Source organism: Erpetoichthys calabaricus, chromosome 2 (genome assembly GCF_900747795.2).
Source record: "Erpetoichthys calabaricus chromosome 2, fErpCal1.3, whole genome shotgun sequence".
Classification (NCBI taxonomy): Eukaryota; Metazoa; Chordata; class Cladistia; order Polypteriformes; family Polypteridae; genus Erpetoichthys; species Erpetoichthys calabaricus.
In genome coordinates, this window is record NC_041395.2 from 66,228,956 (window position 1) to 66,245,540 (window position 16,585).

A 16,585-nucleotide genomic window follows, 5' to 3' on the forward strand; every position below is an offset into this window, starting at 1 on the left:
AAATTCACAAATTGAAATCATGTTTTAAAGACAAAAATTGCTTGTGTCATCAGCTATTTTACGTTAGCAGCAAATTATAAGTTTTTTGATAAAACATTCTGTCCTTTTCTGCTTTAATAGGTGTACATTTTTACACATGAAAATAACTGATACTGTATCAGAGTGGAATCTTTTTTTTGCACTTCCAGGCACCACTCATGTGGGGGGGGGGAAAAGATTTTGAGTAAATCTCACCTGAAAAAAAGACAATTTCCATCACAATAAAGTAAAGTAATAAAGACTCAATGCAGTAAAACTCTGAATTGTGATAGGTTGTCATATGATTGTATAGTAAAATTAGCCGAGTTCATCCAAGCGTGAATTAAACAGTATGTCGAATAATATGCCATCTTCTTTTAGCATACTGTTTATTGTGGCAGTATGTGAAAGAACATCGTTGACACATCACAGAGAGTTTTTCATTCCATGGGACGACAATATGAGTATTCCTCACCTCTCACAACTTATTAAATATAATAAACTTTGATGACTTAGAGCAAAGACACATATAAGAAAGGAGGAGAGGGGAGGAAATGACAGAAAAGCTTGTGAGGTGGAGCAACTGTGGTGCCAGATTGAAATGTCAAAATGGGACAAGGATATGATGATTTTCAGGGTGAGTGAATTGGGTAGAGGTATATACTGTAGGGTGCTGTGGCAGTGTTGTACGCTAAATGCAGTTTCAGTGTCCAGTGACATCCAGTTGGTGCCTCTTTGCACGTTCGCCATTACCACATACATTGAATTCAAATCTGTAACAGGTGTGCAAAGAAGATTTTGTAATAAATTTAATGTTCCTCACTGAGTAATTCTAATTTGATAAAACCATCCACTGCTAGTGTGCAGGATACATTTGTTAGAACACTGAAGACTGTAAGAAAACCAGAGAATATCAAAAGGATGAGACAAGCAGTAGACATTCAGCACATAATGTTCGAACTGGAGTATTTGCCGAATTCTCTATCAAAATTTATCCTGTCACTTGTATTAAATACAAATAGTGCATACATTTTTAGGAATAATTACTTTAGTTGAATTCTTAAATGGAAAATTGGGTATGATAAACTATTTGCAAACACATTTAGAAAAATGCATGGTTAGGGTAGAACTCATTTGAAAACTTATTAAAAAAAAAAAAAAAACCTAATTAAGACAAGATAAACTGCATTGGTTCATTTTTCAATTACTTCATTCCTTAACGAGCACCATTAATAAAGTGACCAATCATACTATTCTTACAAAAATCCTTAAATCTTTGTGCTGCACCCTAACAAATTCTTTTTCTCATCTTTACTAAAGCATACATTAAATGTTTCCACTGGTAGTGATGTACTCCAATAATATTTTACTGTTTTGAGTGATAACTGTTTTAGAGTCAAGTACAGAGTGCACCCTGTATGGAGTTTGCATGTTCTCCCTGTGTCGGCAGGGGTTTCCTCCAGGTGCTCTGGCTTCCTCCCACATTTCAAAGACAAGCAAGTAATATGGATTTCCAATGGCTACGTTGGCCACTAATATGTGTGTGTGTGTGTGTGTGCGCACCCTGTGATGGCCAGGTGGCTGGGATAGGTTCAAGCTTCCCCACTATCCTACTCTGAATAAGCAGGTTTGGAAAATGGATCGATGGAGTATTGTTTTAAATATACAGTACATTTGTTTTCCACTTTTCTCTTTAAGTAATATTCATGTTAGAAATGTGTTTGAAAAGAAACTAAAACTTTTACTTTTTTATATGGCTACTGTTATTTGACTGTGAATGGCTCTGTTGTCAGTATGATAATGATCCTATTCTTCGGCCCCATTATGGTACTGTTTTTCTAATTTGGGTCTACAGATTAAAAACGTTGAAAAACACCTGCTTTAGAAGACTCATTAAGAGTGCAGGGACATTTTCTCCAACATATTGACAGCACATCTGAGGATAACAAAATGTCACACTAGGAGCTGAAGATGACAGAGCTTGTTGTTGAATACTGAAAAAGTTCTGAACATCATTTTTAAGCGAGTCTTTTAGAATATGTTTGTGAATAAGTTGTGTGCCATTGTGCATGTCAGGGAAGTGTCGGAACAAACAGAAAACTGCAATGTCTTGTTGCACAACCAGTTGTACTTCAAATAACATTGCAAGGATAATTAGTGTTATTCTCAGAGTATTGTGTTTGTTAAGAACTTTATCAAGTTGGATTGCTTTTCCACCATGGAAAGATGACTTTTTACCTGTCATTTCTGGGAATTGTGTCTGAGCTTGCAGTATTTCAGCAGGCAGTGGGAACTCATTCTATGCATTCAGTATAGCTTTCTTCGTTATCTGGGTTTGTTGAAGTAATTGTTGTAGCATATCGTTAATCACTAATCTGTGCCTCTACTTTACATGTAAACTAACTGTAAGCATATTGTGCTTGAAAAACATAAGCGAGGGCAGGGTGAATTGGATCACTTTAATGGTAGCTTTAAACACTCTGCACCTATGGGGTTTCAGAATTCTCTCTGTAGCTTTGCCCCTTTCCAAATACCTGTTAGGAGTTGTCAAGACAGCACTAGAAAGAATCAGTTAAGTGTTATGCCCTGATGAATCTCAAGCTATCTCAAGCTGAAGTTGTTTGACCAACATACATGGCACTCTACATGCCCCAGGAAATTAATCAATTAAGAGAACCTATGGTGATAGTAGGGTCATACTGTAGAGATGATTCTCATCCACAGAAACTGGACAGCTTGTTATAGTTAAGGCCCACATTGGGCAATTTTATATGTGTACAGCACCATTGTGGTAAGTGGTCTTCATTTCAGTCTGCTAAAATGCTAAAGCTTTAGAGTTGAATCCTCTATACCTGGACAATGATTTTATCATGCACAGGGCCTAAACATCTTTGAAATACCAATTCTTGCTGGATTCAGCTGTGACTTCTGCATCATCTATGTGTTTTTTAAGATGCTGCTACCGCTAGCAATCAAATCAATATATCAGTTGTCAAAATTGAGTTTTAATTGCATTTGCAAATAGTTTTGTTGTAGTCTGCATTCTCAGAAGGCACTTGATCTAGTCCTTGCCAGATTAGAATTTGACATTTTTCTACAGTCTCTCTATTTCAAGTGTGATCCATTGAGGCCACACCTCGCAACTTATAGGATTTAAAGGATCTGCTGCTAACTTCTTGGTGCCAGACAGCATAGGACACTTTCAGTGGTCTTCTGGCATCCATGCCTGGACAGGTCAGAGCTGTTTTGGCAGCATGAGGAAGGGCAACCTACACAATATTAAGCAGGTGGTTTTAATGGTGTCGCTGATCTATACAGATATACTATACACTAGCAGGAGTACCCGGCATTGCCCGGGAATCTATAACTGGTGAATTTCCCAGATGAAAGAAACAGAACATAGAAATAGAACAAACAGTTTTCTGATTCACATTTCATTGTAAGTTCGTCCACTTTGGATTGGGTCTGCTGTGGCGTTTGAGACGCCCTTGAAATAGACTTTTCTCTGGCATCTGAAGTGGACCGTGGAATTGTACGTCTTTTTTTTGGTGGCATGGGTATATTCGCGTGAAGCAGGAGAATTATAATGTGTTACATGGTATTAAGTACGGAATACACACCACAGTGAGATGGATTTACTTTATTTACACTACGTCGGAAAACGAACAAATCATACATATATATAGATAGACGCCGCATTCACTGTGTTGCCCAGTCGACACGATACGTCAGCCCTATTTCGAGTGGTAAAAGTGCCATTTAAACTAATAACACGTAGACGTGGAAACTGGGGTTTCTGATGAAAAAACAATAACGTTTAAAACACTATCGCTTACGTACAACAGATTTTGGCGAATCATTTAAATATAATTATTTATATCCATTCATACACTATCATTTAATTTTTTCCAGCAAAGAAATTTTCAAAACAAACCGTATTTTATGACTCTAATCAGAGTCGGAGTAATAATTATGTTGGTGTGGTCATTTTAGATCTGAGATCAGCTAGAATGTAAACAATGACCGTTGTTAATACCCAGCCATCATTATTCAGTTTGGCAATAGATGTCAGAAGTTTGGATGCCAAAACCGAACTGCCCAAAGATAGATTTCGACGTACCAAGGAAATGGCGATACGTTCTAAATTACTTACGGATCCGGAGCTGTCGAAGGGTTTAAGTCAGTCGACGATGTTAGTCCTGGAAAGTACGCCCCACCAAACCAACGTTCCAAAAACCAACCGAACTTACTGTTATCTGCTCGAACTAACACCGACTTACTATACTCGGCCGTCCAGCGGCGTCACTGTAGCATTCGAACATTCTTAGCCAATCATGCAATACTGCGTCCGCGTTTGCCACATTATGTTCTAACTACAGAGGCAGAGTCCCATTGAATGGTTCTAACTTGTATTGAGTCGAGGTATTGACGTGAACACCATACATCGTCATACATACGGGATATTGACGCAAACACCATACATATGGATACTATCAAATTATATATATATAGATACTGTATATATCTATGAGAGTAAAGCACAGAAATTCTGGAATTCCTAAGTTGTTGCTGATATTTGACACTTAAGTGTTTCCTGGATTTCACCAAAGTGTAATATTAGATAAAGGCCACCCGAGTGAACAAATAACAAGTAATCTCATTGAACACAGCAAGGGTTGATCACAGCCAACTCTGCCCAATATAAACTGGACATTTTTTGACTTTTACTACTGCCAGGGTCAAGTTGCCTTAGGAAATTCCTAAAGAAAGATGAAAAGAGGTTGTTGATGTCTGCTTTGTAGGGCTACAAAGCCATTAAGTCAGTGATACAAAACACTACATCAGGTCCATGTCAGTGTGGCTATAAAAAAACTCAAATTAAAATTGTGGACTAGGCTTGTCAAAGTCTCACCCTAAAGTAAACAGAGATGCTGTGGCAGGATCCGAGATGAGCAGTTTATACCTGCCAATCAGAGCCGACCCATCCTATATGCAGATAACACACTATGTGTGGGGTATTTAATCAGAGAACCAATGTGGTGTGGCCTATTGGAGGTTCGTTGACTTCTGCAATTCATTAGCTCAGAGGGACAGCCAATTGGATTGAACGTTTTAGTCACTTGGTTTATTTGGCTTGAGTCAGTTTACTCCTCCTACAGCCCTAATCCTAACCATAGTGTAACCAGGTGTATCGTGTAACATCACTGTATTATAATGTAAAGCAACATCCTCCTCAATGCAGTGGAGGTCTGCAGCTTGACTCTACTGGGGGTACTGCTTTTTCTTAAATCGTCAAATTAATGTCATTGATAGCCACCTGTTGAAGCCATCTCCCTTATTTATAATCATCATTCAAGTCTAAAACCAGTCAGGAACACAAAGAAAAAAAAAAAACCAAAAGGGTAGAGAATGAAGAAGCGGCTAGTGCCGCACTTGCAGTTGTGTTTAGAAATTTAAATTTGTCCAAATTAAAGTGAGCTTGCTAATATTACAGCAATTACCATTACACTAAAGCTACTGGAGAAGATTCCACTGAGGGCTTCAGTTTGGCTGGGGGTGACAGTGGTGCCAATGTTTAATGTTTAATGTTTAATTAAAGCAGTTTTCCATGGCAATTTATCTGAGGCTAAGGATCTGCGCTGGTATCCCGAAGGTTGCCGGTTCGAATCCCCGTCACTGCCAAAAAGGCCACTGCTCTGCTGGGCCCTTGAGCAAGGCCGTTAACCTGTAATTGCTCCAGGGGCGCTGTACAATGGCTGACCCTGCGCTCTGACCCCAAGGGGTATGCGAAAACTACCAAATTCCTAATACAAGAAATTGTATAAGGCGAAATAAAGAACACAAAAAAAAAAAAAAAAAATTAAAAGTTATTAGTTGCCTGGGGCAATAACTTTTTTTTCCTCAGTGCCAGTTAGAGTTGGATAGCTTTGTTCGTTGAATAAATGACATTTTCAAAGACACAGCTATTGAATATAAACTTACTTTTTCATACAGTGGTTGGATAACTGGTGCTAAAAAGCTGTTCATTAATAAATTATATAATTTAAAAAGGTGTTATTTGCTTTATCTTGTGCCTTTTATGTAATACTAGATTTTGGTTACTCGCTGTCAAAAACTTGCAATTATAGAAGAAGTAATAGAAATTGTCCTCTGGAAAGGCATCACATAAAAGAGATTCCAGTGCATGAAAGAGCATAAAGCATGGAGCGACAACTATTGGCAAAATGTCTTATGGAGAAATGAGTCCAAATTTTAAATTTTTAATTGACAAGCATGTCCAAACCTTTTCAAGAGAGATGGCACATTGATGCTTGCATGCAGACTTCTGTGAAGTGCAAGTGGTGGGTCTGTCATGGTCTGAGAACGCAGCCAGTGGTGTATAGGATCTGGTCAAAATCAATGCAATAATGACTGTTGAAAATATAAACATTTTGATGCATCATTCTGTACTGTTGGGGAAAAAAAAAAAGCACCAGAAGTGAAAAAGATTTATGCCAAATGCTGTAAAAAGCTTAGAAGAATTGATCACAGGACTACTTTGGAGAAATCATATAGTAGTGCATAAATTTAACGTAACTACTGTAAAAGAATAATACGATATAATGCTATATAGTGTTTTCACATGCAAATCACTTGCTTTTCAGATTACTGACTTTGCAAATGTCTTAGGCCACCCAAAAATATTTTTACAGTACTGATATAAGTAAAGTTGGGAAACACCTACCCATAGAAGGGGTTTTCTTTATTTATACTATTTTTTTTAATTACTGAATATAAGTGAAGACATCAAAACTGTTGAAAGTGCATATAATTATACAGTGAAGAAAAAATGTAATTAAAACTGTTATATTTTAGATTTTTTTCCTTAAAGACAGCTCTGCATTATCTTGGCATTTTCTCAGCCACCTTCATGAGTTTTGCCATCAAAGGCGTTCACATATATTGCCCTTGTTGGCTGCTTCTCCATTACTGTTCTGTCCAGCTTATCCCAAATCAACTCTTGGATTTAGATCAGGTGACCTGTGGAGTAGTACTTACACCCAGCTTTGTTTTTGAGTTATTGTGGATTAAATTACACAAAAGGAGGGAAATCCACTGGCCTGTTTTTCTTGACTTAAGCAAGCCTCTTCCTCTTTGTCTCCTTCAGTAGTTGTTTCTTTCAAAGTAGTTCCACCCCAAAGGCCTGATTCATGCAGTCTCCTCTGAAGAGTTGATGTTGAGATGTATCTTCTGCTTGATCTCCATGAAGAATTTCTTAAGGCAGTTAAATAGTGACCGCTGGGGTTGGTGACTCTAATAAAAGTATCCTCTGCAGCAGAGGTAATTCTTGGTCTTCCTTTCCTATGGTGTTCCTTATGAGAATTGTGAATATCATAGTGCTTGATTATTTTTTACTGTACTCAAAAAAATCTGCAAAGTGTTGGAAATTTTCCAGACTAACTGACCTTCATTTCTTGAAGTAAACATAAACTGCGTTTCTTCTTTCCTTTTGAGCTGTTCTTGCTACTATATATTATTAACTACTATAACCAGAAATTATGGCCTTGTACCAAATTTGGGTATTTATACACATCACCTTAGTACAATAGACATATATTTGGCTCAAATGCATTAAAAATTAATCAAATTTCTTTCTTTGTTGAAAAGGCAAACATTGTAATTAGGATATATAATCTACCTCCTCTCTAGTCATGGCCAATCAGGACATTAAACCTCCATATTTTATAGACCCAAAGTTACCATGTTTAGAGCAACATCCATCCCCAGAATGCTAAAAACTCTGTTCCACTTTTACAGTTCCTCAGAGTCTTCCACAGCAAGGAAAACTTTACAAGGTTTTTGTAATGACACTTTTATCACTATGAGAAAAAAAAATAAACATACAAAACAATCAGTTATATAACTATACAAAATAACAATCCCAAATGGTACCATTTGCTCATGTTTCCCAACATTATACAAAGATCTGTGTCAACTTAAACCTAATAACATTTTAATGTGAAGAAGAAGAATCATACCTGTATTTGTATAAAAAAAAAAGTTGCATCTCATTTTCAAATAAAATATTTTTTGCAGTTTAAGAAGGGTTTTTTTTTATACAAGTATTGTCAAGCTTGTGTCATAGAGTTAGTTGCATGAGAGATGGAAAGGCGAGTCCAGGTTTGGTGTTAAATGTTCTAAACATTGTGCGACAAGCACTTTACACGGTAAGATGCAGCAGAGTAGCTGCAGAGCTGTTCTTGTGCCATTGCCGTTAGAAATGGTGAATCGTCGGTGACCCCTGTCAAAATAGTATATATATGTTCCTCGTATTCATTATAACGGAGTTTGCGTTATAACCAAATATCTTTATGGTCCATGAATTTTGTTAACCAGGGATTACACCTGTATATGTATATGTGTGTGTGTGTATATATATATATATATATATATATATATATATATATATATATATACACACACACACACACAAATAATACAGAGACTACATGACCCATGTTTCACCCTAACTGGAGCACATCAAGTGTATGCACCTTTGCTTCCCCTAGCAGGGATCGAACCTTGGACGTTGTTGTGCCACAGCAGCTGGTTCGCTTACTTGACAGGGTGTAGATCGGAGTATTACATCCATTGGTATGATCGCAGTCTGATTATTTGGATGGTTACCTACCCAATAATACCTTTGTATTATTTGGCAGGTACTATATAATATGTCTATGATCTGCTTCTCGCAAGTGAGAGGGCGTGGTGGATGTTTGCTGACTGACCAACCAACAACAAGCGGCTCAGTTGATCAAGCTTCCCTGTGGGACATCCTAAGACTTCGTGGGATTCCCCAAAGTTGCTGGATGTCATAGCCAGCCTTTACATTGGTACTGTGAATGGTGTACAGAGTGGAGGCAGAACCTCTGCATTTTCCCAGTTGATTCTGGGGTTTGTCAGGAATGTGTTCTTGCTCCTACTCTGTTCAGTGCTTGCATAGCCTGGGTTTTGGGCAGGGTCATGGAGCCCAGCGGCTGTAGGGTATCTGTTGGTGAAGAAACATTCATTGATTTTTATTCTTGAGTCAATGGAGTGGAGTGTTCTTGATAAAAAACAAGATCCAGGCCTTTAATAACCTCTTAGACATAGCCATCTGCAGTGTGTCTGTCTGCAAAAAGAGAGATGACCGCGTCAAAAAGTTTACTTACCTCGGCAAAGACATTTATGTCTCTGGTGATTCTTCCCATAAAGTCAGTAGATGGTCCTTTCTTGAGGGACAGACTGGACTGCGTGTCTGCGTATCGTTGGGGTTGCCAACCGGGATCCCAAGCTGTTTTGTTGTGTGATGATTGAGTATACATAATGTAAAATTCCAAAATGCTGTAAAATCCAAAGCTATTCGACCACTGACATGACAGCACTTTTGTTCTATTTTTTTTTTTTTTGAACAACATATGTGCAGATTCTAAACTGATTTTTTCATTCTGAGCTTTTTATGTTCTTTCACAGGGTTTCAGAGGCCAAACTAGTTTTTTAGACTTGGACCACTCATTTCTCCAGCACTGAATGACCATCTAATTTTTTATTTTCCTTCTTCATTTTTTCCAGTGGCTGCTTTTCATACCAATCCTGGGGCCTCATGTATAAAAGGTGCGTATGCACAAAAATGTTGCGTAAGCCTGTTTCCACGCTCAAATCGTGATGTATAAAACCTAAACTAGGCGTAAAGCCATGTACATTTTCACGGTAGCTTAAACCCTGGTATACACAAGTTCTCCACTCGGATTTGCAAACTGGCGGCACCCAGCGTCAAAGCAATGCTACTGTTCCAGTGTGGTTTCCCTTTCTTTTTCAGATCCACATCCCTGACATGGCTTTATAAATACACTGAAATTAACCGCATATTGTTTATTAGTTTAAGGCATCTGATTGTAATTAACCTGTAACAATATAATGGTCCACAGAATGGCCAAAATATTCCAAATACCATAGCTGCTTTAGCGTTGTTACTCTCACTGCACCACTCAGAGCAGCTGATTGGAAAGAGAATTATCGGTATACAGAATCAAGCACACGCTGCCTCAGCCATTCGCTATTTGAACTGCTCTCATCCAACAAACACTTCAGAGCCTTTCCTGTACGGACCTCACGGTTCAGAAACAGTTTCATCCCAAGAACTATAAACGCACTCAATCAATACATCAAGTGCTCCTTATAGAACTGTTTGTACTTACAGGTACAATTACCTCACTGTAAACTTGCGATACAGTTATAATATTGCACAACCTGCGCCACTTTATAAGGCGCGTATTTACATATGATGACGATATCATTTTTAAGATGAAATGCAGCAAAATATGTTTATTACATTATACAGATAAAATATTAACTTCATTTAAATAATCTATATTGTTAATAATTAAACATGTGAGGACACGGTGTCACAGCACTAGCAATGAGCTGGTGCCCCGATTATCCCTGTCTCGCGCTGTATTCTTGTTGGGGCTGGTGCGACACTGCGGTAAGACAGATGGATAGAATAATTAAACATGTACTATGAAGATATTTCAATGTTGCTTAAAAGATTTGAAAAATCGGTGTTCTAAGCTTAGAGATGGCTTAACATCTATCAAAGAGCTGATTGTGTGGAGATTGGTTATTTGGAGAAAGAAAAGGAAGGACAGGAATTGGGGGTTAGTACGATTGAAAGAGACAGTACTGCTACAATAAATTATTTCATCGAAGGTCGCGCATGGCGCAGCAAGCATCTTGCGGGAGGCAGGAACAATCTGTGGATGAGGCGCCTGCTTGTCACTATCACTGCGCCGCCATGTTCCCATGTTTAATAACATGCTTTAACTCCTATTATCATGAAAATGATATCACGTATACATCTCAGTATTTTAATTATTCAGAGAGCTGTAATATCATGAATGTAATGGATTTTGTGTCCTGTCAGAGGAAGAGAAAGCCCATTTAAGAAGCACGTAGTGATTCACACACACAGAGCACATAGAAGATCAAATACAAAACAAAGCATTTAACGTGCTACTTTAGTTACGATGGGATTTGAGAAATTAGAAAATTAAACGATTTTAAGATGAAGTTTATGATGTTCTACTTTAATGACAAAATAAACTATGAGATTAAAGTGGAAATTTCACGATTAAAGTTGACATTTCATGCTTTTTTCCCCACTGTGTGCCTATTTTTTTCTCTCTGTACCCTAATAAGCTTTCATATGATACTCAGATGGTGGGCTACGACTCGCCTTTTCACGGTGACTTTGATATCTGACCGCTTCTTTTTTATTTCAGGAACTGTGCGACTTTGTGAACTTGAACTTTTGAGGTTATCTGACACTTTATGTCACTCAATCAACTTCCTTTTGTTGATTATATTACTGTTTAAACCAACAAATACTAAGTTTTTCCTTGCCTCCACTTGGTATTCGTTGAAATTCTTCTATTTTCCCTGTGCTTTTGCCATTGTCTTTCCACAGAAGGCTGAGCTTAAGGGCTATTTATATTGATTTGCATGTTCAAAGAGGCATAATTCTGGGAGGAGTTGGGGCGGGACAGCAGGCGCATGCACGTGCATTACTTTTCACGCTGACCGCGATTTATGTAGCGGAAGAACGTGGAAGTTGATGTACGCACAGATTCATACATATGGATTTTTTTGTGCGTACACACATTTCCGCTTTTGTCCGTATGCCATGTTATAGTGGGAATTCTATGCACGGCATGAGGCCCCTGGTCTTTCATTCTTTAAATTACCCTCTTTTTGTTTGTATCTTGCCCTCCATTATATTTTAGAGGTGTTTCTTTTCAAGCCCAATCCCTAATGAAAGATATACATATGTTACACATCAAATATGTATGTATATAGTTTTTTTCTTCAACATTTGCATATATATTTGTTTACTGTATGTGTGCATTATAAAATATTAGATCTCCATTCATTTTCCAAGACCACTTTTGGTAAGAAGGCAGCCTGTGGGAGCAGGACTTGAATGCATGGTTGGGACCAACCCCGGATGAGATGATGGTGAAAAGAAGACCAGTTCATTGCTCTAAATAGCTTAACATGAATTGCTCCATGATGTGAAGTGAACAGACTGAGACTATACCTGGAATTTCCACAGGCCCCCTAGCTTTGAAGCAGTAGTGCTGAACAATGCGTCCACATATCACACAGAGTTAATTACGTTTTCTAAATTACCAGAATATATTTCTGCATTGTAGTACTTGCTTTAAATTATATATTCATTTTTTAGACACACTGGCACTCATCATGCAGTAATAACACGTAAACAGTACAAGTGGAGTAGTGTATATAATGCAATGTTAATATAGTGATGGAAGCTCATAATTAGAAAAATGGAATAAGAGTAGCTTAACGTGTCTGCCTTTAATATAAGTTATCTAACAAAATGACATCTGAATCTTTTTTTTTTTTTTTTTTAAACAGCTGCTGAACTGAAACAGAGTTGGCCAGTTGACGCATGTATTTCAGTTGAAGATATGACATGGGATGACGGTAAATTATTATTGAAGATAGATCAGTGTTTTGATTTTTAGAAGGTATCTGGTAAATTTTGGCTTACTGAGAATTTATTTATAAATATTTCCAGTATATTGAAAAATGATGAATGGATATTTGAAATAAAGTGTATATTATTTGCACGTTTCTAATAAGATTTTTAAGTTGGAATAATTCAGTGTGACATTTTATTTAAGTGTTGTAAAATGATCAGTGACTGGACAGTGGCTTTGTTTGGCTTTGACCTGTGTGTGTTTGTGGTGGTGGTGGTGTTGTTTTTTTGTTTACACTCCTGTGTGTTTACGGTAAATGTTGCTTTTTTTTCTTTTTCAGATTTACAGTCCTATGTGTTTGAATGTCGGTGTGGAGGAGAGTACCATCTTTACAACGATGAAATTGAAGAAAATCTTACAGTAATTTGCTGCAACACATGTTCCCTTAGTATAGAAGTTAAACAAAACATATGATATTTCTATTATGATCCCTAACAGCAACTTTTAATTTGTATATTTAAAATATAAAACATTTAATTTATGTAATGAATATTTACTTTGTACAGTGTTTTTTTTTGGTTGCTGTTTTTAAAAAGACTTTATAAATCTATTCATTTTCATACCCACTTAGTCAAATAAAAGCTAACATAAGTATTACTGATCGCAAAGCAACAATGGAGCCTTCATGGAATGCCAGTTCATCGGTGGGCATGTTGATGCACACAGTTACTTAGTCACTCACTCCCACTTTGCCGAAGCAGAGTAGTCTACCCACCATATATCCTTGGGATGCAAGTGGAGTGCTTGGACAAATCCCTCAATGGTTCACTTAAACTATGCAAATTGCACATAGACAGTGGGCAGGCCAGGAATCAAAACTGACCCTCTGATGCACTAGGACATCAGCTTTAAACATTTAACCACTGTGCCACCCTGTGAATACTGTTAATAAGATGCTTTTAAAAGGTAAAATGAACATTATTGCATACAACATTGAAGTAAATATTACTTGAGAAAATATCAATTGGATGAAATATTTGTACTTTTAAAGAAATTATATATATATATATATATATATATATATATATATATATATATATATATATATATATATATATAACAACTATTTATAAGAGTACCATAAGCTGTGGTGGGTTGGCACCCTGCCCGGGATTGGTTCCTGCCTTGTGCCCTGTGTTGGCTGGGATTGGCTCCAGCAGACCCCCGTGACCCTGTGTTCGGATTCAGCGGGTTGGATAATGGATGGATGGATAGTACCATAAGTTCTTACTACTGAAGTAGTGGGAAGGGTATTAGAAGGAGCACAAGACATCTGGTGGGTAACATGGACTCAAACAAGGAGGAAACATCCAGGTTAACTCATATACTTTGTGTCCTCGTACCCTACAGTGCTGAGATACAATTATAACCATTTACTTCCAAAAGGCCTATGCTGCCTGTGTTGATAGTTACACAAGTGGCATCATGGGAAGTAATGTCCTCTTGCCTTCAATGTCCATTCAGAAGAGTGAAGGGCTTGTGGACATTCGAACATTAGAAAAACCTTAAATGACAACAGGTCACTCAGCTTAACGAAGCTCCCTAATCATATCCACCTAATTGCTCCAAAACAACATCAAGTCGAGTTTTGAATGTCCATAGAAACATCTCCCAAATTACACTAAACAGCTGAACTCAAAGAAAAAAAAAACATTTTCATGAACCTCACTTCTTCAGGCCACCTTTTCCTTTTTTTTCCTTTCACCTGCTTTACCATTCAGATACGTCTCAGCCCTTTTACTAACTATCAGCCATTCCAAATTCTTGCTGAAGTAAACTGTAGCTTTTAACCATTCACACTTTAATTCCACAGTGCCTGCTACCTAAATCTTGGTATCTTTTGTATTTCTTATTATTCCACTTATTATTCCATTTTTTATGGTGTCTCCAGTATTTGTGGTGGGAGGCAGCTTGTGTGTCATGTCAAAATCAGTAATTTGGACTGAAGACTCAGCAGTAGATACTTTCATGCAACTGATCTCCATGCTGAAGGCTCAGCATCTTTTGTTCAACAGGGTTTTCTATATTTGTTACATGTATGGTAGGACATGTGTGACTTCCTTGGGCAGCATGATGATCCAGTATATACTGTAGCTACAACTAACTAACTACAACCAGACCTGATTGTCAAAGAAAAGCTCAAATACTTTGGGCACATAATAAGAAAACAGAATTCCATGGAAAAGAATCTCATGGTTGTGAAAATTGAAGGCAAAGGGAGAAGAGGACAACAAAGAATAAAACAGATAGCATTACTAAGGATATGGATATAATCTTGAAGGAACTCCAAGACGCAGTTTCAGATAGAAAAGGCTGGTGTGCTAAAGTCCATCAGGTCATGAAGAGACGGACTCAATTAAATGCTGCTGCTGTTGTTTAACCAGTAAAAAGGTTTCAGCCTGCAGGTAGTAGTTGGGTACTGACTGACTGACTTGACCAATGAAGGTCCTGGCCTGCTTTGAGGATCATTTTAGAGGCCTCATGCACACTTTCTGGTAGGTATGTTTTTATGACTTCCAAGTTCACAACTAACTTGACATGTAATGAAGGGCAGGATAATTTCTACCATTCACTTGCAGGAGATGTCTAAAATGATGGAGAAAAACAATCAAAAACAAGGAGTCTTGGTATAGTCCTTGAATCTGCTTTACCCGCACACTTGATGTGTGTGGGTCCTTACGAAAAATGATGCACCTAGTGCTGGCAGTTCTTCATGCAAAATGTTTTTAATCACTGCAGATTTTTAATTTGGTAAAACTCATTCTTGTTAAAAGTTTCTGCAAAGGGGCTTTGACTACACAATAGTTACTTATATTGTAGTAATGAAAATCAGTGGCTGTTACCATAAACACACAAAGCAAGACTAGTGTCTGTGGAAGTGTTTAGAAGAAGATAGTGTTTTAAGGAGACTCTTGTAATGCATGTCAGACTTTTAGAGTCTTCCACAGACTTATCCATTTGATCTGGCTAATGAACGACCACATAAGGACCTTTCAGAAAGGGGCGCACGCTGAGGAGATTCAGCACTCTCTGAATTAGTGATGCTCTGTTGGATCTTCACTACCTAAGACTCGATCGGCGATCGGTACATTGGTCAATCTCAAAAAATGTTTTTTTTGTTTTCAGCATCTTCTTTTCTAAGCTGTTTTGTAATTTACTTGTAGTACTCCTCTATGCAAGGTATTACGGTAGTTGAGCAAGTGCACGTCTTTTACTTCCTGTAAGTGTATACTACCAGAGAGAGTGAGGACTGGAATATTAGCCTTAACATTAAAGAAAGTGCAGTAATAAACTGAGAAAAAGGAATTGGAGGGGTCATTGTATGTAATTAGACAAATGGCAACCATAGCTGCCTTAATGAATTTAGAATGTTTTATTTTGTCCTTTAATCAAAACAAACTGCCTGTCTGAGACAGCTTGTGTTTTGTAGAGCAGCTCACAATTTCAGTTGCAAAAAGATAAAGACGAATTTGAAATTGCCACATAGTAAAAGGAGGCTTGCTAGCTTAACAGCAAACTGTGTCTATTTTACTTGCAAACTTGTTAATCATGTTAGCCTTGTATCTTCTTGATAAAATCTTATGAACATTTGACAGAATGCAATCCCTTAAATCCAACTCAAGCCCTAAAAATCAACATCTCCTCTTCTTACCCTTTAGGGTCTGTTCAGAATGAGGAGATGTCCACCAATAGACGCAGTTACCCCTGTAATCCCGGCTTGGGGCTCTGCACTATTCCATTGGTATCTGGGGCACCACGCCAAGCCTTGTTCCTATCTGCCGCCACCACCCAGAGCAGCAGGTTACTCCTACTCCCTGGTGCGTTCAGCAGGAGTCATCTCTGTCCCTCAAGTGGCAGCCATGCACTCCTCTGGGGACTGTTCCCTGACTGCCTCTTTCCACTCCTCATCTATACCAGTTCCTCCATTGTTCTACCTTTCCTTTTTAACCTCCCAGCTTTCTTCTTCTGTTTCTCTTTTTGTCTTT

General features: G+C 37.8%; 1 protein-coding gene across 1 annotated transcript in view; it reads left to right on the forward strand.

The window, feature by feature from the left end:
* Positions 1 to 13,089, forward strand: part of dnajc24 (DnaJ (Hsp40) homolog, subfamily C, member 24) — a 94,506-nt gene extending 81,417 nt beyond the window's left edge. Inside the window, exons 4-5 of the mRNA XM_028793868.2 lie at positions 12,475 to 12,543; positions 12,880 to 13,089. Coding sequence (XP_028649701.1) covers positions 12,475 to 12,543; positions 12,880 to 13,013 — 203 coding nt within the window. The 3' untranslated portion in view covers positions 13,014 to 13,089. The remainder of the gene's footprint in view (positions 1 to 12,474; positions 12,544 to 12,879) is intronic.
* Positions 13,090 to 16,585: the final 3,496 nt, after the last annotated feature.